The sequence below is a fragment of the Ranitomeya variabilis genome, chromosome 1 (assembly GCF_051348905.1).
Source record: "Ranitomeya variabilis isolate aRanVar5 chromosome 1, aRanVar5.hap1, whole genome shotgun sequence".
Classification (NCBI taxonomy): domain Eukaryota; kingdom Metazoa; phylum Chordata; class Amphibia; order Anura; family Dendrobatidae; genus Ranitomeya; species Ranitomeya variabilis.
In genome coordinates, this window is record NC_135232.1 from 324,473,302 (window position 1) to 324,494,886 (window position 21,585).

General features: G+C 44.0%; 1 protein-coding gene across 2 annotated transcripts in view; it reads left to right on the forward strand.

The window, feature by feature from the left end:
• The window catches only part of LOC143793979 (immunoglobulin superfamily member 1-like), a 197,164-nt gene that overhangs the window by 90,990 nt on the left and 84,589 nt on the right, over positions 1-21,585 (forward strand). The window contains exons 5-6 of one of the 2 annotated variants that reach the window (XM_077280898.1): positions 13,583-13,867; positions 19,598-19,879. In XM_077280898.1, the coding sequence (XP_077137013.1) occupies positions 13,583-13,867; positions 19,598-19,879 (567 nt within the window). The remainder of the gene's footprint in view (positions 1-13,582; positions 13,868-19,597; positions 19,880-21,585) is intronic. The other variant, XM_077280899.1, reaches the window with a different exon arrangement.

A 21,585-nucleotide genomic window follows, 5' to 3' on the forward strand; every position in this document is an offset into this window, starting at 1 on the left:
GGTGTCATTAAAAAACTGCAACTCGCCCAGGAAGTGACAATGTCCTATGGCTATGTCAATAAAAACATAAAAAATGTGTGACTCATGGAAAATGGAAGGAAAAAAATGCAAAAAAAAATGCTATGACATGAAGGCAGAGGCATAGCTAGGGTTTTGGTTCAGGGGGGGCGAAACTTCTGAGTGCGCCCCTAACCAGGTAACCTTGATTACAACTCGATGACGCACCCCAATAGTGGAGGAGAACCTCAGCAGATGACCGCGCTATTACTGAAGATAATATCTATATAAAGACCAATATTGATATTACAGCCATATGGTCAGTGGTATATACCAGTCCTACAGAACATACAAGAGATCACAGCACAGCAGTTATAGATAATGACTTACCACTGACATCCTTTCCGATGGAAATGTTAATTTTTCCTGTCTTTTCCATCTGGCCCAGATCGACATGACAACTTCTTCCAGCCAGGACTCGTCTGCAGAGAATACAACAAAGACACGTTTCACTTCTCATATTCCAGCCATCACCATCTATTCCCAACTTGCACAAACTCCTCATCCTGCTGATACCCCAATACTGAGCCGCTGCTGCCGTATGTGTCCCTATTACTGTGCCTGATACCCCAATGCTGAGCCACTGCTGCCCTATGTGTCCCTATTACTGCACCTGATACCCCAATACTGAGCAGCTGCTGCCCTATGTGTCCCTATTACTGCACCTGATACCCCAATACTGAGCTGCTACTGCCCTATGTGTCCCTATTACTGCACCTGCTGTGTGGTTCTCTGTGCCTTCTAAATTCTAAAGCACCCCTCTATAGTATAGTAATGCTGGGTGCAAGTGCCTTAGAAAACAGAGCCCACATTTTGCCCCTAGAAAGTAATAATGCCCTGTGTGTCACTTTAATAGTCACAGTAACCTGAGTTCCCCTATAACAATAAGTGCCCACTTTACATTTAATAATGTCCCAAGTCTCCCCCTGTACAGCTCCCCTATACACAGTATGATGCTCTCTTATACACAGTATAATGCTCTCTCACTGTATAGTACACAGTAAACTGACCCTTTAGTAGCCTCCAAACTGTTTGATGGCTCCAGCACTGTATGATGGCCCCTTCACTGTAATCCCCATGCTGTACGATGGCCCCCTCACTGTAATCCCCACTCTGTACGATGGCCTCCATTTAGTATAATGCACCAGATAGTCCTCAATATAGTATAATGCACTCCCCATAGGCAGACTCTACTGCACAAGACAGCACCCCATAGGCAGACCCTGTAGTATAAGGTAGCACCCCATGGGCAGACCCTGTAGTATAAGGCAGCACCCCATAGGCAGACCCTGTAGTATAAGGCAGCACCCCCATAGGCAGACACTGTAGTATAAGGCAGCACCCCCATAGGCAGACCCTGTAGTATAAGGCAGCACCCCATAGGCAGACCCTGTAGTATAAGGCAGCACCCCATAGGCAGACCCTGTAGTATAAGACAGTACCCCTATAGGCAGATGATGTAGTATAAGACAGTACCCCCATAGGCAGATCCTGTAGAATAAGACAGTACCCCTATAGGCAGACCCTGCAGTATAAGACAGTACCCCCATAGGCAGATTCTGTTGTATAAGACAGTACCCCTATAGGCAGACCCTGTAAGTATAAGACAGTACCCCCATAGGCAGACCCTTTAGTATAAGACAGTACCCCTATAGGTAGACCCTGTAGTATAGGACAGTACCTCTATAGGCAGACCCTGTAAGTATAAGACAGTACCCCCATAGGCAGACCCTGTAAGTATAAGACAGTACCCTCATAGGCAGATCCTGTAGTATAAGACAGTACCCCTAAAGGCAGACCCTGTAAGTATAAGACAGTACCCCATAGGCAGACCCTTTAATATAAGGCAGCCCCCATAAAAAAAATAATAAATAAATACTCACCTCTCTTCCTCCTTGTTCCAGCGGTGCTCCGAGCTCCCACTCATCTTTTGACAGCAGGCACCGGGTGGTGACGTCACCGCGCCCACTGTCAGTGTCGGTGTCGGTGACGTCAGACACTGACAGGAGGGTGATGGGAGAAGGAGCGCTGCGCGATCCTTCCCTCATCAATGCGGTCAGCTGTAGCGGCTAAATGCCGATACAGCTGACCTTGCGGTGATGGGTGGGGGCCAACTGCTGGCACCGGGCCCCCGCTCCGCCTGCTCAGGGGCCCATAGTGGTCGGGCGGCAGAGCAGGGAGACCGATTCTCCCTGCTCTGCCGCAGAATGTAACTGTATCAGCGCGTGCAGTGCACCGATACAGTTGCAGTAGCGTAGCTCTGGGTGGGCCCCCTCTGAGCACCAAGCCCGGGGCGCTCACTCCCTCTGTCCCCCCAGTAGCTATGCTACTGCATGAAGGGGTTAAATAAAAGTTTTCCACTTTAGTTTTTTTTGTGAAAAATGCACATTTTTTTTATTTTGGACTATTTATTAGGTGAGTTTTTGATGTTGCAGATTTTCTGCACCATTTATGCACCTAATCAACCTCTCTATTGGAGTCCCCCAAGGCTCTGTCCTAGGACACTTACTCTTCTCGATCTATACACTCGGCCTGGGACAACTCATAAGGTCCTATGGCTTCCAGTACCATCTATATGCCGATGACACTCAGATCTACCTCTCTGGCCCAGATGTCGCCTCTCTGCTCTCCAGAATCCCAGAGTGTCTATCAGCCATATCCTCCTTCTTCTCCTCTCACTTCCTCAAGCTAAATGTGGACAAATCTGAACTCATTATCTTTCCTCTATCACGCATATCTTCCCTACCTGATCTATCTATCAAAATAAATGAAATCACACTTTCCCCTGTCCCCAAAATCCGCTGCCTCGGAGTAACCCTTGACTCTGCCCTGTCTTTCAAACTGCACATCCAAGCTCTCGCCACCTCCTGTCGCCTCCAGCTCAAAAATATTTCTAGAATCCGTCCTTTCCTCAACCCACACTCTACCAAAATGCTTGTGCATGCCCTAATCATCTCCTGCCTCGACTACTGCAACATACTCGTCTGTGGCCTACCTTCTAACACTCTCGCACCCCTCCAGTCCATCCTTAAGGCTTCTTTCACACTTCAGTTGTTTGGCGTCAGTCACCTACGACATAGTGACGGAACGACGGATCCGTCACAATTGTTGAGAAAACGGTTCTAACGGATCCGTTTTTTTGACGGATCCGTTACTTGGGGGTTGTCTGGGAAAAGTGTCTACTTTTTGGAGCATGCGCAATTGAAAAAGCGGATTGGGGCAATGGATCCGCCGAAATGACGGTCGCGACGGATCCGTCGCCCATAGCCGCCCATTCTATGGAATGGCGGACGCGACGGATCCGTCGCGAACCGCCATTTTGGCAGGGACAAAAAACGTTATAATGTCCGTCAATATCTAGATGACGTCCGCCAAATCTCGATGGATCCATCGCATGGCGGATGGAACGGACGACCATCCGCCACAATCCGTCGCTAATGCATGTCTATGGGAAAATAGCGGATCCGCAAAAAAAAAATGGCGAATCCGCTATTTGACGAAAATGGCGGTTTCAAACTGACGCCAAAAGACTGAAGTGTGAAAGAGGCCTAACTCTGCTGCCCGACTAATTAATCTCTCTCCTCGCTACACTCCTGCTTCCCCTCTTTGCAAATCCCTTCACTGGCTCCCAATTTCCCAGCGTGTCCTGTTTAAATTACTAACACTGGCCTACAAAGCCATCCATAACCTTTCTCCTCCGTATATTTCCACACTAATCTCTCAATATCTTCCCTCACGTAATCTCCGGTCCTCCCAAGACCTCCTCCTCTCCTCCACGCTTATTCGCTCCTCACCCAATCGCCTCCAAGACTTCTCCCGATTATCTCCCATCCTCTGGAATTCCATGCCCCAACACATCTGGTTATCCACTACTTTTGGATCCTTCAAAAGAAACCTGAAAACCCATCTCTTCAAAGAAGCTTACAGCCTGTAAAGACCACACGGCCACCTCAACACCATTGGAGCTACTGCAACCCCCGACCTACTGTCTCCTTCCCCTTAATCCTGTAGAATGTAAGCCCGCAAGGGTCCTCTTCCCTCTGTACCAGTCTGTCATTGTTAGTTTTGTTTACTGTAAGTGATATCTGTAACTTGTATGTAACCCCTTCTCATGTACAGCACCTTGGAATTAATGGTGCTATATAAATAAATAATAATAATAATAATAATAATAATAATAATCACTCAAATAGGTTACTTGCTTTTTTTTCCTATGCATTATTTTTAGTGCATTTTTTATTTAATGTACCGTATTTTTATAGCAAATTGATTTGGTCTTTTTTTGGGATGTCATGTTTTATTTGAAGCTGATTTGTTTTTGATACTTCCTGGTATTTAGATTTGACACAACTCTATTGGTACATTCATGTGTGGATAACATGAAAAAAAAAAGTGTATGCATTTTTTTTCACCTGCAAATTTTCCACATATAATGCAATATTTTAGAGAAAAATCCACCCATAAAAATTGGCAAGAGATTGTTTTGCATTTGAATCTGACAATTCATTTGGTATTGCGAGGATAATCAGAATATTTCTAACATATAAATCATATAATAAACAGGTTTATTAGATACTAGATTGTGGCCCGATTCTAACGCATCGGGTATTCTAGAATATGCATGTCCCCGTAGTATGTGGACAATGATGATTCCAGAATTCGCGGCAGACTGTGCCCGTCGCTGATTGGTCGAGGCAACCTTTATGACATCATCGTCGCCATGGCAACCATTATGACATCTACGTCGATACTGTGCCCGTCGCTGATTGGTCAAGGCCTGGCGGCCTCGACCAATCAGAGACGCGGGATTTCCAGGACAGACAGACAGAAAGACAAACAGACAGACAGACAGACAGACAGACAGACGGAAAAACCCTTAGACAATTATATATATAGATGCATTAAAAATTTTACCCCACAAAAAAACACATAATACACAATATTATAGAAAAGGCCACTTACATAGTAAAGCCCGTTCTGATACCAGGCAAAAAATGACAGAGCACTATCAATACCCTAAAAATATACCCTAAAATTGGTATTACCTGACCTCGGAGGTCGGCATCCTAAATGATAGACAAATATGGCACCCCAACTCAAAGTCAGTTTTCTCTAGACCACACTTTAAGTCCTTATCATATAGTGACCAAGGGAACCAGTATCCACAAATAATTTATAATTGTCAGTACAACAGTAAAGGGATAACCAGGCAGTAACTGCACTATAGTCACAGCTTAAACAAAAATTACTCATGCTAAAGGGGAGAAAAAGGTGGGTACTTATTAGTGATGAGCGGGTGGTCTCCGAGTATTTGTGACTGCTCGAAGATTTCGTCTTCCTTGCTGCAGCTGCATGATTTGCTGCTACTAGCAGCTTGATTACATGTGGGGATTCCCTAGCAACGAGGCAACCCCCACATGTACTCAAGCTGGCTAGCAGCTGTAAATCATGCAGCTGACTCAACAAAAACTAAATCTCCGAGCAGTCACAAATACTCGGAGACCACCCGAGCAACGAGTATACTCGCTCATCACTAGTACTTATCCATTCACACCCATCAAGCTATGGGTCTTGGAAAATGGAGACACAATTAAAAATATATATATTTCTGATATTGTTCACCAAGTTTTTTCTTGCTATGGTCCCTAGCTGGATACTTAAATACTAATTTCTCTGAAAAGCGTTGTTCTTTAAAGTAAATTTTTTTTGAAAAGTGTTGCACAAGATTTTGGCAGCATTAATCAAATGACAGGTTCCCATTTAGGACTCCAGTTATTTAATAAATAAATTCAATACAATTCAAACACGCACTAGGAAATTTTTATTAGACTGCCAGTCATTTCACAACCATTTGGGAGGCCACATGTGGACACATATTGCACAGAACATTTCCTGACAAAGTTTGGTAAAATCATGCATTTTTGAAAAGCTGGTCATCTTACAAAGGCAGGTTATAACACTAGTTGTCAGCACAATAAAGACAAGCCACACTAATATGTAAGGAAGGTCATATAGCTACACAAGACTTGAAAAGCCACAGGCATGCCAATCATCTAAGAAGGTTGGTTGCTTAGTATTGTGAATAAACATTAATAAGTCCTCTATAAATTACAAATAGTTATGTGTAGCACGCTAACAACCTATTGGCCAGGTCTAGAAGAGTAGAAAATGTTGTTGCCCAGCACCATGTACTTTCACCCCACAGCATACTGAGAGCCCATTCCTAACGATATACAGCAAATGTGTTCATTAGGCTCTGTCAATGATGTTGAAATTTCATTTAGAAACTTTGGTGGGAGATTTCATAATCTGAACTCTAGACTGTTGCTTTGAGTCACAGAATATAGGACACAGTTCATAGTCATGACGCTGAAAGACTGAACATTCATTAAGGAAATCCAGAAATAACAATGATTCATGAAAAACAAGCTCTAGAGGCAGAGTCATCGGTCAGGCAACATCCTTCCCATAGCCTGGAAGTGATGAAAGATGATTTATCCATTACAACAAATCTAATATGAGGCATACAGGTAGGACGGTTTTCAGCAGTCAATAACCTGTATGACCATAGAATCATACAATCATATAATCATAGAATGTTAGAGTTGGAAGGGACCTCCTAGGTCATCGTGTTCAACCCCCTGCTGAATGCAGGTGTGAGAGAGGACCAGGGCCATAGTTGTGGCTAAGTTTCTTTACTTTAAAATGCCCTGGTCTCCCGTCACATGAATAAATTGTCCCCTTTGCAGCATGCAATCTGCTTTGCCTTCTTCACCATCAGGGTCCCATCAGGCTGGCTGAAGATCCACTGCTGCCTTTGTTGCATATAAAGACACAGAGTCCATTTCAAACTTCAAATGCAGAACTTTACTCTCTTGTTTTCACAGCACATCCATATTCGTTACAGCTTCAGCAACAGATTCCACATTACACATTTCTTTCTCTTTCCCTGTACTTCTCTCCTTGTCACACAGCAGGTGCCTGAGTCGGATCGTATCATACGGTTCCTCGGCCTCCTTCCTGTTCAGACTCTCTGTGCTTGGGGGTTCCCTCAGCCGTTTAGCCCAAGATCTGAGGGCATCAGCTCATGCGATGATCTGCCACATGGTGAGCGACCTGCCCATCAGTACTGCTGTGAGTTCTCCTGCAGCCACGATTTCTACTTCAGCTGCCACTGCTGCTGTTCTGTCCTACTGGTCCTGGATGGCTGGGCTTCTCCCTTGGCAATGTTACAGGGTCCCTGTGCTGTCCCGGGTAATAAGCCCATCAGGACTGTCTGAGCACTCAGGCCCTACTGAGCTGTTCAGCTCCCAGGCTCCACTCCCTAAAATCAGGAAATGCTTTCCCTCTTATCCCACAGTGGCCCCTCCTAGATTAACTATTCCTTAGACTAATTTCCTATTCCTTCTATACTGTGTACACTAATGTACCCCCATCTAGTGGCATAACTGATGCACTACCCTTTCTCTACTAATACTGTACAAATAACAGAGAAAACATACAAAAATAATTATACATTCAAGGCATCATATATAAATATATGAGAAAAGGGGGCTGTACATCACATGGTCCCGGTACACCCCTTACATTCCCCCTTCCTTTGAAGATGGTCATCCCCGACCATGTAGCACTTTATTATTTTTAATATTAACATTTAAATACACCATGCAGGAAGACCAACGTACAAATAAGATAGGTGTAGTAGCTTAATGTGAGCCAAGTCCATGTGAAGTGAGAATCCACTTCCCTTAAATCAAGTGCCTGGCACACAGTCCTCCAGGTGACACCCGTAGTATAAAAATCAACGTATTTTACAAGTTTATGACCTTTTCTGTAAGGTCAACAGTTATTTTCCTTCATGGGGGTGGTATCCTCCTCCCTTTAAATTGAGTACAGCCCTAGTATGTTAGGTGCACTGCCTGTCCCAGAAGCAGTCTGTTGCTGCAGTTGCACATTGTCCGTGGCACAGTTCCTGGGCATATTCCTGCTGTTCAGCAGAAAGGGGGCAACAGGCACAACAAAAACAACAAAAACTCAATGTTCATTTCTGTAAAAAAAGGGGAACAGCACAGGTATACTTATCTTAGGGTGCAAGGCCCCCAGACAACCAGTCCACCGATCATCCAAGTTCAAATATAATCAAAAGAAGAGGCAGCACTCCATATTCCAAAGTGAAAAAATGTGCAGGATTTAATCACATCTCAAGGCGACGTTTCAACTCGCAATGAGCTTTTCTCAAGCCTTGAGAAAAGCTCATTGCGAGTTGAAACGTCGCCTTGAGATGTGATTAAATCCTGCACATTTTTTCACTTTGGAATATGGAGTGCTGCCTCTTCTTTTGATTATAATGTTCATTTCTGGCCATCTGGCCACATCACACCCAGCTCTGGGGTGCTTCAGGGCTCCTCTGCCCACCCTGATGCATAACAGTCTCATAATTACACTGCTGCAATGAGCACAATGTGGTAAACTTTTAGCAGAAATTATTTCACAGTTTAACGGCACGCATCTTGTGCCGCTCTATCACAACTGTTCCATGCCCGTGTACGAGCTGTAGAGGACTCTGCAGCCGCAGTATCTGTAGGCTGTCAGGATATGGCAGAGGCAGGGCCTGGTGGGCCAGTGGCAAGGGAACCGGGAACCGACTGAGCCTTTCCGGGCCCGCTCACAGTTCTAGATCAGTTTTTGACAGCAGACTAACGTCCACAGCATAATATGCATGAGGGCCATCCTCCTTGTAAAAATTGACCCAATCCCCCTCCTGCAAGGGTCTGCCAACCTTTACGGAGGAGGAATTTATGCAGACTTTTGCATTGGTCTCCATCTCAAGTATGAAACCGTAGCCCCAATCTATGTCAGTGTACACCAGCTGCCCACTGGTGCGCCATCCAGCCATAGCGCACCCTCCTGGTTGGCGCAACTCTGCCCACACCTCCTCCCGCTGTTTCTTGCGCAGGATGATTGTTACGATCCATGTTTGGATCTGTGGCAGATCTGGTTTCCCTCTGATTAAAACCTTTTTTCCTTTCTGGTCATCGGGGGTTAATGCAATTTCCCCCCGGTGGCCGCTGGTGTTATTGCATTGCATTGCATTGCTGCTGGGTCAGCTGATGTTGATGGTGACCACTCCCATCATCCTTCATAAGGTCACCTGATGCATCAGCTGACTGTTGGTTATACAGGTCCTTCTGGTGATTACCTAGCTGGAGAAGGAGTTTGCTGAGAGTGGTGGTTCTTCAGCTGAATACTTATTCCTGGTGCCTTACTCTGCTGTGCAGTGCATTGCAGCAGATGAAAGCTAAGTGTTTTTTGCTTATACCTTGTTTGTCTTTCTTTCCCTTTGTGTTTATTAGTGCAGCGGTGGAACCAGTTTTCTCACTCGCCAATTCCCTACCCCGGGATAGGTGCAGGGCAAGTGAGGGCTATGGTATCCAGCTCAGTGACAGGTTGAAAGAACCTGTATAGGGACGTCAGGAAGATTAGGGCACATCCTTACTAGAGTGCAGGAGGTGTCTATATCCCCGTTACCTATAGCAGGGCCCACCGTTGTTATTGTGTCCCCGGTGTTCCCTTGTGAGTCTTGCCACTTTGTGACCGACCACCCGTTGGGTTGTTTCACGCTTGGACAGTCACTTTGTGACATTATAACCAACCGTCCCTTTTTTCTGGTGAGCCATGGCTCAAATGCAGACCTTTACCCAATTGCTTCAGACCCTCACCGAGGAGTGTAAGGTGCTGCGTGGTGAGGTGGTGCAACAGCTGCAGCAATTGTTGGGGTTCTGGGCTTCGGCTCTGGTACAGGCTCAACGAGAACCCAAGATATCTCTCCCTGACAGGTTCTCTGACGGGAGAGATACATTTTTGGTTTTCAAGGAAGCCTGCAAGCTGTACGTCAGGCTCCGCCCTCGTTCTTCAGAGAGTGAGGAGCAATAGGTGGGAATCATTGTTTCCCTTCTTAAGGGTAATCCCCAATCCTGGGCTTTTCTCCCTGCCAACCGGTTCACTATTCCTACAGTCGGTGGACGAGTTTTTTACGGTGTTGGTGTACGGTGATCCTGATGGCGTCTCCCTGGCGAAATCCCGACTCCGTAAGATCTACAGGGGGACCGGCCGGCCGGCTGAGGAGTACTGTTCAGAGTTCAGAAGGTGGGCCACACAGACACACAGTGGAATGACCCTGCCCTTAGGAGCCATTTTGTGCAGGGTCTGTCCCCTAGGTTGAAGATACTCTGGTGCAGTACGCCACCCCCAGCTCGTTGGAATCCACCATGTCACTTGCCATCTGGGTGGATAGATGCTTGAGGGAGAGGCATACACCAAATGTGGCCTCTGCAGTCCTTGCTAGGGAGGTGGGGACACCTGAGCAGGTGGACGAACCCATGCAGGTAGGAGAAGTTGGTTCCCAAACGGGGTTGTCTGTGGATCGCCGTGGAGTGGGGGCATGTTTTTTCTTTGGGCAGACCGGTCATTTTATCAATGTCTGCCCAGCACGTGCCAAAGTACCTGCACCATCTAAAGAGCCGCGTCCCCCTGGTCGTGTGGAGGGAGGCAACCAGGGTGTGCATATTTCCTCCATTTTTTCGTCTCAGTGTACCTTACCTGCTGAGGTGGTTATTGGTGGGGTAACTGAGAATATTCTGGTGCTTGTGGATAGTGGACCAGGACTCAATTTGGTGGATACTCATTTTGTCCAGACCCATGGCCTGATGAGTAGGATGCTAGCAAGACCCTTAAGCGTCCAGGCCATTGACTCTGTTCCACTCAGCCAGGGGAGCATTACACAAGTCGTAGACAACATACATCTGCGTTTAGGGGCTTGTCATGAAGAGTCTTTATCATGCTACATCTTGGAGGGCACACCAACTCTCATGGTTTTAGGACTCCCTTGGTTGAAAAGACATAACCCGGTCATAGACTGACGGTCCAGGGAAGTAGTCAGCTGGGGTCATTCTTGTAAGGACTGATGCCCGGGAGCTACGATGTCTGCCGTTCTTCTACAACCTACCCCTTCTTCTCCAATGGGGACAGCAGAGGTGCTGCCAGGGAGTAGGGGCAGGACTTTACCCTCACTACATGTTAACCCAGTGGGTCAGAGACCTCTTAGGAGGAGAAGTCAGAGGAGGTTGGTGGTTCCCTTGGTGCGTAGTGGGGGTGTGAGTTTAGTTACACAGGGGGACGCCTCTGTTGTCGGTTCTGTAAAGAATTCATCGCCTTGTGGCAGACGCAAGTATGAAAATAAATGTTCAGGTCCGGACCAGTGTGTGAATGAGTACGTATGGGTTTCCACCAAAAACATCAGGTGGAAGTGTACAACTGGGACGTGGAGTTCCAGGGTGATTGGGCCATATCGGGTATCGGCCATTTTCAGCCCGGGGACTTTTCAGTTGGAGATACCCCCAGTTATGCATGTACACAACTCATTTCCCAGGTCGGCGCTCTGGAGATTTGTGGCGCCTCTGGAGCCTACGTTGTTGGCATTTTCATTAGGCTTCTTATAGCCTCATTGTGGGGCCATTCCCTGTCGCTTATACTCTGACCCATGGCCGAGTGTGTTTGACCCTGTTGTGCCTTGTGCTTGTGCTGCGTTACATCTGTCTGGTTCTGATTTGGCTGTGTCCCTGTTACGAGTTTTTCCTGCTTCTCTTGTACTGCGCTGCCCTCTCTGTGTATGATCCCTTGGCCACGTCCTGACTATCCGTTCTGTCTAATCCCTTGGTAACTTTGTCCTGTACTTACCTTTCTAGGAGTTTTCCTTCAGCTCCTAGCTCTCTGGAGCTTAGGCCATGCCCCCAGCAGTCACGTGCTTCAGGTCCTATTTGTCTGAAGCACACATCTTCACCGCTGCTGCCCCGCTCCACAGGTATCTTTGGGCACAGTTTGTTTTACTCAGGACACGTGCACTGGCTCAGTGAGCAAGTGCAGTGCGGCGGTGTTCCTGACAGCTACGTACTCATGCTGGCTCTGATTAATTACTTTATTCTTATCCAAGTACTTACATACAGTACATGCTGTTTAATAATTTGTTCAAAGATCTTTCCCGGTATAGAAGTAAGGCTATCTGGCCTGTAATTTCCTGGCTCCATGTGCTTTTCTTTTTTGAAGATAGGGACAACATTGGCCTTCTCCAATCTTCTGGGACTTCTTCTGTACTACAGAATTTTTCAAAGATTCTGGCAAGTGGTTCTGAAACCATATTAATAGTATAGATAGGTCAAATGTGGTGAAAAATTCCCTTTAATAAATCAGGAGAGGAATGAAGTGGCTTGTGCCTTGCCATAAATTTTACTCCAGTCCCTGACAAATTAAGATGTGTGGAAGGGGCAGACACATCATTGGTGCAACCTGTGCGACCGCACAGGGGCCCATGAGATAAGGGAGGCCATTTCCACCTCTAAAGCACATGGAATTGTTCATTATGATGAACTATTGGGCTGCAAAGGGCCCATATATTGTTCTTGCACGGGGGAAGGGGGGGGGGCATTTTCTGTCTCTGTCTGACAGTAATGTGGTGTAGTTAATGTTGCATTGTTCTGTACAGATGACTTTTCAGCAGTTTTATTATCACCAAAGAGAGAATTACAATCACAGTAGATAAATTCAACTTCTCCTCCTTCCCTTACAATGTTATTGGTTATTTCTATACAAGCTAATAGGGTCAGATTCCTGCTTGTGTCCATGTGACTGCTGAAAAGAACAGTAAGTTTGAGTCTAATATTATGCATAGTAGACACTGTAAAAATGACATTTTTATTTAGTGATATGGAAAAGTAAAAAAATATGTATATTGAATTTAAAAAATCTGGTTTAAACAATTGATCATTTTCTGATGACCTCCCCATAAATGCTACTTCTGTTAAATCTTTTGAAAAATGTGGTGTATGTAAAAGCAAATAACAATATCCACACTGGTAAGAAAGTTTTCTTATAATCACCTTAAAAAAAAACATCTTTTGCACTCTCAAAGGCTATGGTGACCATTATAACCAATAATAGTGGACATGGCAACGTTGCCACAACTCAACAGTCTACAGAAATCTAAATTTGCTAGATTTCTTCACAGCACGATTGTGGCCTCAGGCAGGCTTGGATTAGCCCACAGGAGGATCTTCTGGTGGGCCTCTGGTTAACAGTAGGTCACCACCCTCTTATATGAGCAATACTTGGCACAATATCCTTGAATCACTATGTACAGACAAAGGCGGCATCTTATTCATTTATCAATCTACCACTTATTGTTATATAAATTAGTGATTGAGGATAATGTCACATTTGCGCGTAGTTGAAAAGTGGAACCCTGGAGTTGATTACTGGTGGGCCCTTGGCACTCCAGTCCCACACTGGCCTCAGGAGATTGTGAACCAAACCTAAGACTTCAGAAACATCATGGATGGTTTTATGTATATTATGTTGTTGGGTTCTTTTATTATATTAATTGTAATATATTTTGCATATATTATATTGTAGAGTAAAAAAATAATGTAACCATTTCAATGAATCATATTTCTGATCTAAATTTTTTTCACAGACCTCCCACCTGCTCCTGCTTTATGGTTTGAGCCCCAGAGAAATGTCTTTCTTGTAAATCAATCAGTGGCGATTCGCTGTCACTTACCAAGAGAACAACGTGCCAAAGAAGTCTACTTGTATCGAAATGAAAGGATAATCTCTGGTGCCGATAACTCTGGGGGTTTATCTCTTACAAACACTGAAAGGAGTAATACTGGAAACTATACCTGTCAATATAAGATTGATATATCAGGACGTACTGTGGACTCCCGTCTTAGTGACAGAAAGCCATTAGTTGTCATAGGTACTGCTTTTTTTTTGTTGCAGTATTATAGATTAGTATACTGTACATGCAGGTTTGGACTGGTCCATAGGTGAACAGGTGAATCCTCCGGTGGGCCCCTCTGCAGGAGTGCACCTCCCCTTCTCATATAAGAGCAGTAGTTGGCACAATACATTATGGAAGCGTCTCATCATTCACCTAAACTACACAGTGTATTATTATAAATTAATTGTTGATGTAATATTTGCATCTAGCTGAAGAGTGGGCCTCTCAAGTCGATGCCATTAGTGGGTCCTTGGCACCCCGGTCTGACACATGTTTCCAGTGTGGAAGATATAGATTGATATAAAACTGGTTTTAGTTGTTGAAGAGAAGGAGGCATGCATAGCATTAAAGCAAGCCTGACAGAAACGTCTAATGCCAAAACCATTTATATAGCCATGTAGGCCTTTAAAATATAATTCAAAAATACATTCATGACCTCAAAATGATGCTCCAGAAGTGAGAAATCTTGTTTTTGAAGTTCAGGATACTTGAATCCGGAGGTGCATTGTGGCGTGATGATTCTTTCTTTTCTGGCTGATACACAGGATGTTTGCCCTGAAACATAGCCATGCAATCTGCCAATCAACCAAAGGAGGGTGCACCGTTTCGCCCCAATGAACTACCAGACTGGTGCTTAACTTAAAAACAGGATTTCCCCCTGCTGGAGCATCACTATGGGGTCATAACCGGATAGACTTGCTTGTTTTTTAAGGGGATACACAGTCATATAAATGGTTTGGTGTAGCTGGGAAGTTAAATGTTTTGACAAGTTGCCTCTACGATATATTATTTATTGTATAAAATGAAGGGTTTTGTTAATGACAGCCCAATAACAGTACAATCCACCCTGAGGCAATGTGTGGATGAACGTTAAGGCCTTAACCACAGTTTGATGCTTTTATAATTTCCAACTGTTGCTTAGTATTGGAGTGAAGTTTGTGACTATAAAGTTCTATTGTTTTCATTGGGGATATATTATGCCTTCAAACTGCACAAAAACAAAATGTTATAGCTTTTTTGGGATAGTTTTTTATGCATTTTTTGATCCATTATTAGAAGTGGATTCAGAAAGAAAGTTCTTGAGCAGACAGCTATATCTCCCCAATACACATGACAGCCCCATACACATTTTCAGTGCAACATAACATTCATATGTTTTTAATGGCACAGGAGAGAACCACTGCTGGACTTGGTATGTGACATTCAACTGGCCGATTCTTCTCTCCCCTGGATTTGTCTATCAGGATAGAGTCAGGAGGCCCCATACACATCAGATAGTAGACTGTTCCTGCTGATATCGTGCTGAATGCTGATCAGTAGACTTATATATAATGTATATGGAGGCCTTCACTCATTTTTTATACAAAACAGCCGAATGGGTCTGTCTTTTATATTCCTGCAATATGTGTGCATTTGTAATAGCGTGCAGGTACTGAGTGTGTCACCACGGAACAGACAGACCAACAGTTGAGGGGTTTAATAACAGGAATTAGGTTCTCCTCGCAGGGAGGAAGCAATGGGAAATAACTAGCAATAAAACAATGCAAAAATACGGGAGTTAAACAATATAACAGAATTAAGCAGGATTTCTTGAGAAAAGAACACTTATCAGTCTGATGAGGACTGGCTTGGAGGGTCGTCTTCTCCAATGTAGGCGCCGAGAATCAGCGGCACTTGTCGTCCCTCTGTTGTCCGTGAGCAGAGTAGTCTCTGAGAGCCTGCTGCCTGGGGTTTCGGGAGTTAATGTGGTATGCACAGGCTCTGAGTCTTTAACTTTTACAGCACAGCCAGAAAATCAGGGCTCCGCACTGTTGTCTCTGTACCAGGAAAACAGGGGCTCTGCACTGTTAAGTCTCTGTACCAGGAGTCAGGGGCCAGGGTGTCGTAGTCTCTCAACGGGTCTCAAAGCGCCCCTCTCCAGTCACAGCAGAGTCCGCTTTATGTACTCACAAGATGCAGTCTTTCTGGGCAGTCTCTACAAGATGCAGTCTTTCTGGGCAGTCTCTACAAGATGCAGTCTTTCTGGGCAGTCTCTACAAGATGCAATCTTTCTGGGCAGTCTCTACAAGATGCAGTCTTTCTGGGCAGTCTCTTTCTCTCTCTCTTCTGGAGCACAGCTGCACCATTCTCTGCACGCTGCTCTGCACGCTGCTCTGCAAGCTGCTCTGCACGCTGCTCTGTCTCCTGCGTGCATCCCTTTCCCGCTCTCTGGCTGCTTCCCTTCTGTTCCAGTCTACAAGTCCCCCCCCCTAGGGAACCTGCGGCACAGCTCAATGGTTCCGGGCACAGAGCCGAGAAGGTAACCGCCCCCAGACTCTTCTTGTGCTTTTAACTCCTTACACATTGAATATTTCATGTGGTATTGATACATACTGTATATTTAATTGACCACCAGTGCACATTTAGTACTTGCAATTTTCCTTAATCACATTTGGTGTCTCATTTTTTATACTTTATTTCCCATTCATTTTAAATCAAGTCCTGAAGATAACTAAATCAGGAATTGCCCAAAAAAATTACAAAAAAAATGCTGAATATAAAATCACCTTACTAGGCTAAAGCTGATAAATGAAAAATAATCAGAAAGTTTTACATAATTAAAGTATGCTTTGACTCAGACTGCTCTTTAGATGAAGCAGCCAATACTGGCACCTAAGTGGTTTTGCATAAGATAGGAGCCTTCTCTGTAAACCCTATTACATGATCACCGAGTGCCATTGGGTTACTAATAATGCCCCCTTTGATCCATTGTTAGGCCACCATCTGCCATAAACATATGTCTATTGCTGTAGGTCCTGCCTAAAACAATGCCTGTCACTGTTTTGACATTGCAGTGTAATATAGAAGCAATCTATTGATTGCTTCTTCAAGTCCCTTAATGGAAATTTAAAGGAAACCTGTAATGTAAAATAGGTTCCCTGTGGCGGTGCATTCCACAGTACGAGTACCGCATGGAAATAGTTTTGGACAATTAGGTTTGGTTTAAAGAAGTTGTTACTCTTAAACTACTAACATTGCAGAGAGCAAGGGTAAACTGGTAGACAGAGATGGGAGGAAATGTAGAGCTGTGCAGAATTGTGGAGAAGTGTGTGAGTGAGGGTGTTCAATTTATATCAGTGCAATGAAGGGCACAGGGTGGAGGCATCGGTGTAGCAGTTGGACTTGCTGAATCGGTGTAGCAGTTGGACATGCTGAATCGGTGTAGCAGTTATACTGCTGAACTCATGATAGATTGGAGAGGGGAGAAAAGGGAACCTGTCAGCAGGATTGTGCTCAGTAACCTACAGACAGTGTCAGGTTGGCATAGTTATGCTGATTAAAATGATACCTTGGCTGGTGAAATCCATCTTGTGGTTGTTGTTTAATCTTTATTTGCAGTTTTCAGTTAATGAGATTCTCGTGCTTTGTGGTGGCCTGTGGGGAGGGGAGTCTTTATGTGGTGCTCTGCTTACATATTCATCTTTATGGCTTTGGACAGGTCACTGATCCCTCACTGACCTGCCCTCTATTTTACATATCGGATATCGTATTGTCTGAGAAAAAAAAATATTTACATTCATCATGCAGGTGTTGGCGCCATTTTGATGGAACCAATTTATTTTGTTTCTCTTTCAAAATGGCAACGGCATCTATCGCGCTCCGAATGATGATATGGCGGAAGCACGGCTGCTGGTGCCATTTTTAGTTAGGATTTTTTATTTTTTTCGCAAGAAATTTATGACAAAATCAAACTAAAATATGGATATTATTGATCGTATCATGCTACAGTGCAGGCAAATGCAGTATGAATTTTTTTTATTTTTTTTTTCCAAACAATAAGATATGCAATTTGTAAAGTGCGAGAGATGGAGATGTTTTTGAGGTACAGGTGACAGTTTAGAGAGATGAAGGGCAGAGGTTTTATATTCTGAGCATGAATTTAAAATGGATGAAGTCTTCAGCCAACAGTTATTTTCTCCATAGACATTCAGCACATCTAGAGCACCACTGGAGAAAATATGCATGCCATGTGTGCCAGGATTGCCGTCGTATGTGCTGGGTTGGTCTGCGTGTAGGAGGTGCGGCTTCATGAATGGCACTTTCAATTGTCTTATTATAATGCAGTGAAGCTAACTTAGGATATGAGAGGGAGGAGATTGTGGACAATGAGGATTGTATGTTCTTCATAAGTTGCTGGGCATTCATAGCACGTAGATTTCTATTTATGTATTATGTAGGAATGTCCTGCTTGAGGAACAAGTCTTGAAATGAAGGAAAAAATGTTGTAGTCAGAGAGTGAGAGAGAAGATTTGATAAAATTATATACTGAGCAGACCCTGGAGAGGACCAGGTCCTGTGTATTCCTACCTTCATATGAAAGAGAGTTAGCATGCTGTGAAGGGCCTAGAGAGGAGGTTAAGGATAGAAATTGAGTGGTAGATGGGGACCGAGAACTGTCAATGGATGTGTTAAATAGTCCCATGATAAGACTGAAAATATCAGAGGATAGAAAGTGTGGAAGACAGGTTTCAAAATGATTCAAGAAGTGGTGAGATTGGCCAATGAACGGTATACAACCACCTCTTGCAAGGAGAAGGGGCAGAAAAGTCTGACAGTGTGGACCTCAAATACAGAAATGATAAGTGCTAAGGTACTGGGGGAATAACCTGAAATGCACATTTTTATGAAAGAAACAGACTAACACTGCTAACATGTCTGTTTTCCATTATGGGAATATCAGAAACTTGTAGCCCACCATATACGAGAGCAGGAATGGAGGCGGCATCTGACTTCTGAATCCAGGTTTCAGTGAGAGCTGGAAGGCTAAAAAGAATTAGAATGGAAGAAGTCATAAATTAAGGGGGTTTATTACATGCTGACAGTGAATTCCTTAGTTCACAATTAAAGAGACAGAAAAAGGCATGCAATGAATGTGAATGACTAGTGATGAGTGAATATACTCGTTACTCAAGATTTCCCGAGTACGCTCGGGTGTCCTCCGAATATTTTTTAGTGCTCGGAGATTTCGTTTTCATCACCTCAGCTGAATGATTTTCATCTCTTAGCCAGCATAAGTACATGTGGGGGTTCCCTAGCAACCAGGCAACCCCCACATGTACTTATGCTGACTAACAGATGTAAATCATTCAGCTGAGGTGATGAAAACGAAATTTCCGAGCACTAAAAAATACTCAGAGGTCACCCGAGCGTGCTCTGGAAATCTCGAGTAACGTGTATATTCGCTCATCACTATTAATGACATTAGCAGGCTTTCTGTATGGAGCATATGGAGTTAACTTTAGTAGAACATAATGTGGCAGGATTAGAGGAAATATCTCCAGCAACTTAAAGAAGGAGTATGGAGAGAGTGACCAGTTGGTTTGTGATTTGTAAGAGCTTCTCCTGCGTTGTATGATGGAAGAAGATGGCTTTGAGGTTTTAAGAATGTGAGTAGAGAGTCTGTGAGCTGTACAGTGAAAAGAGAGGAACTGAGGATACAGTGCACTGCATGTGTGGAAAGTCAGTATATTTTAAAGAGAGCAGCAGAGAGAGCATAAAAGAAACACATTATTACAATGGGATGCCATTGTAATTATCATTGTTACATTCTCTCATTATTTCCCATCCACTGTTTTTGGGGTGCAATATTATGTGCCATCTGGTTCAGTGAAGTTTGAATCCCAAACCTACTTGCACATATCATTCAATATTTATTTTATTTTTCAGATCTGCCTCCAACTCCATCTTTAAGATATGGAAAGAATATTCTGAATCAGAGTGACCAAGTAGAGATTGTGTGCGAGATACCAAATCCTTCCTTCTCCCTAATCAATGGATACCGTTTGTATCGAAACGGAGGGGAAATTTTCTCAGTTAGGCAAAAAAATCAATTTGTCGTTAACTATAGTCCGGATTTTGATGGATGCTACTCCTGTAGAAGCTTCGTAGATATGTTAGGAGAGGAAATCCTATCATCTAAGAGTGCTGAGATCTTCTTGACATTAGAAGGTAAGATACATTTAATATCTGTGTTAAAGTGTTCATGATATGAATAACCTTCTGACCGAGAGGTCAGATCCCAAGAACATGACTCTGAAAACCTTTATTAAAATGGAGTCGTAACTGCAATTTGGGACTGCTGGAGATATCCGAGAACAGCCTACAGAGAATAAATCCAGAGATGTTGGGCCACAGCTTCATCTGGACAGAGCTTTTCAGAATCCAGTTTTTGGGATCAGTGGTGATCCCAGAGGTTGGAACCCAACAATCTGAGATACATCACTTATCATGAGCTTAAGAGAAACTTCAATGTTGGGAAATACCCTTTAACCCCTTCATAACATAATATATACATGTTCGTCCTACATTGGGTAAGAATTGTTGGGATTCAGTCGCTCTGGTAGTCAGTAGCGTTCACACAGACAGTCAATATTTTTCTCAAACATGAAGTCTTATTATAAGTCCAAACGTCTCCATCATAAATGGAGACAAATAGCCTTTCTTCAGCATAAAGCTATAAAAAAAAACAAAGCAGTGCTTTCGGATGATACAGGATCATCCATTTAGAGTACAGTCCACTCTTATCTAATTTCTAGCAGAGTCTGACCAACATACAACAATAAGTATTTCCACCCTCACTCCCAGACAACTACGAGACAGCTCAGCTGCCTTTTAAATTACTTGCAAAGCCTAGATTGAGGCTATGGGAGCAGCCAGTCGCACCCAGCTCTTCTAGCTGCTCCTAAAACCTGGACCCAGGAATCTGATCCCTTTATAAAAGATTACAGCAAACTTGCTCTCCAGGTTTCACATCAGCAAGGCTAACTACCTAAGTGACACAGTTGTTTCCTTACATATTCCCCCCTCTACCCAAAGCTGGGGGTCTGGGCACCTTATGCGAACATACAGTGTATGCTGGAGAGGGAATCAGCATTTCCATGTATTTTCCAAGGCACATGGAAGCTGAAATCCTGTAAAGCTAGGAACCTCCCAGGCATTGTTGCCTTTTTCTTTCACGCATTAACCTCAGCGGGATATGGTCCCACACTAGCCTAAATTTTTGGCCTAACAAGTAGTATATTAACCCGTCCAATCCCCACTTGATAGTCAAGCTGTTTTTATCTGCAATAGAGTAGTTATTTTAACAGAGGGACAGCTTCCTACTCATATAGATGACATGGTGCTTCTCTCCATCTTCCTCCTGTGATAAAACAGCATCTAGCCTGACATCTGATGCATCCTTCTGGACTATAAACTTCTTGAAGAAGTCCAGTGAAGCAACACTAGCTGCCTATAAAGGGCTAGTTTCAGCTCTTTGAAGGCTCCCTCAGCTTCTAGGGACCAACTATCATGCATCTGGGTTCAAAGTCTTGAGCTTGTACTTTGTGGTTGGTTTCTCTGTCCTCAAGCCAGAGGAGATACACATTTTCTCTGGGTGTTTAGTTTGTGTTATCCTTGCTTCAGTCTTTTTAGGGTAACAGGTGTTTTGATTTACTCATTTGTCTGCTCTATCACCTTCCGGGTGTGGCCTTATAGTCTTTCTCCCTGCTGGTATTCACTGCTGGTGATAATCTCATTTGGATATCCAGACATACTGCTGTCGTTTAAGCCAGTCAGAGAAAGACCAGCTAGCGTTTATCTCACTGCTGTTTATGTTCTTTACCCTGCACCTATCTTCTGTTTTTTTTTAGGATATTCTCTAACAGTACCTAGTT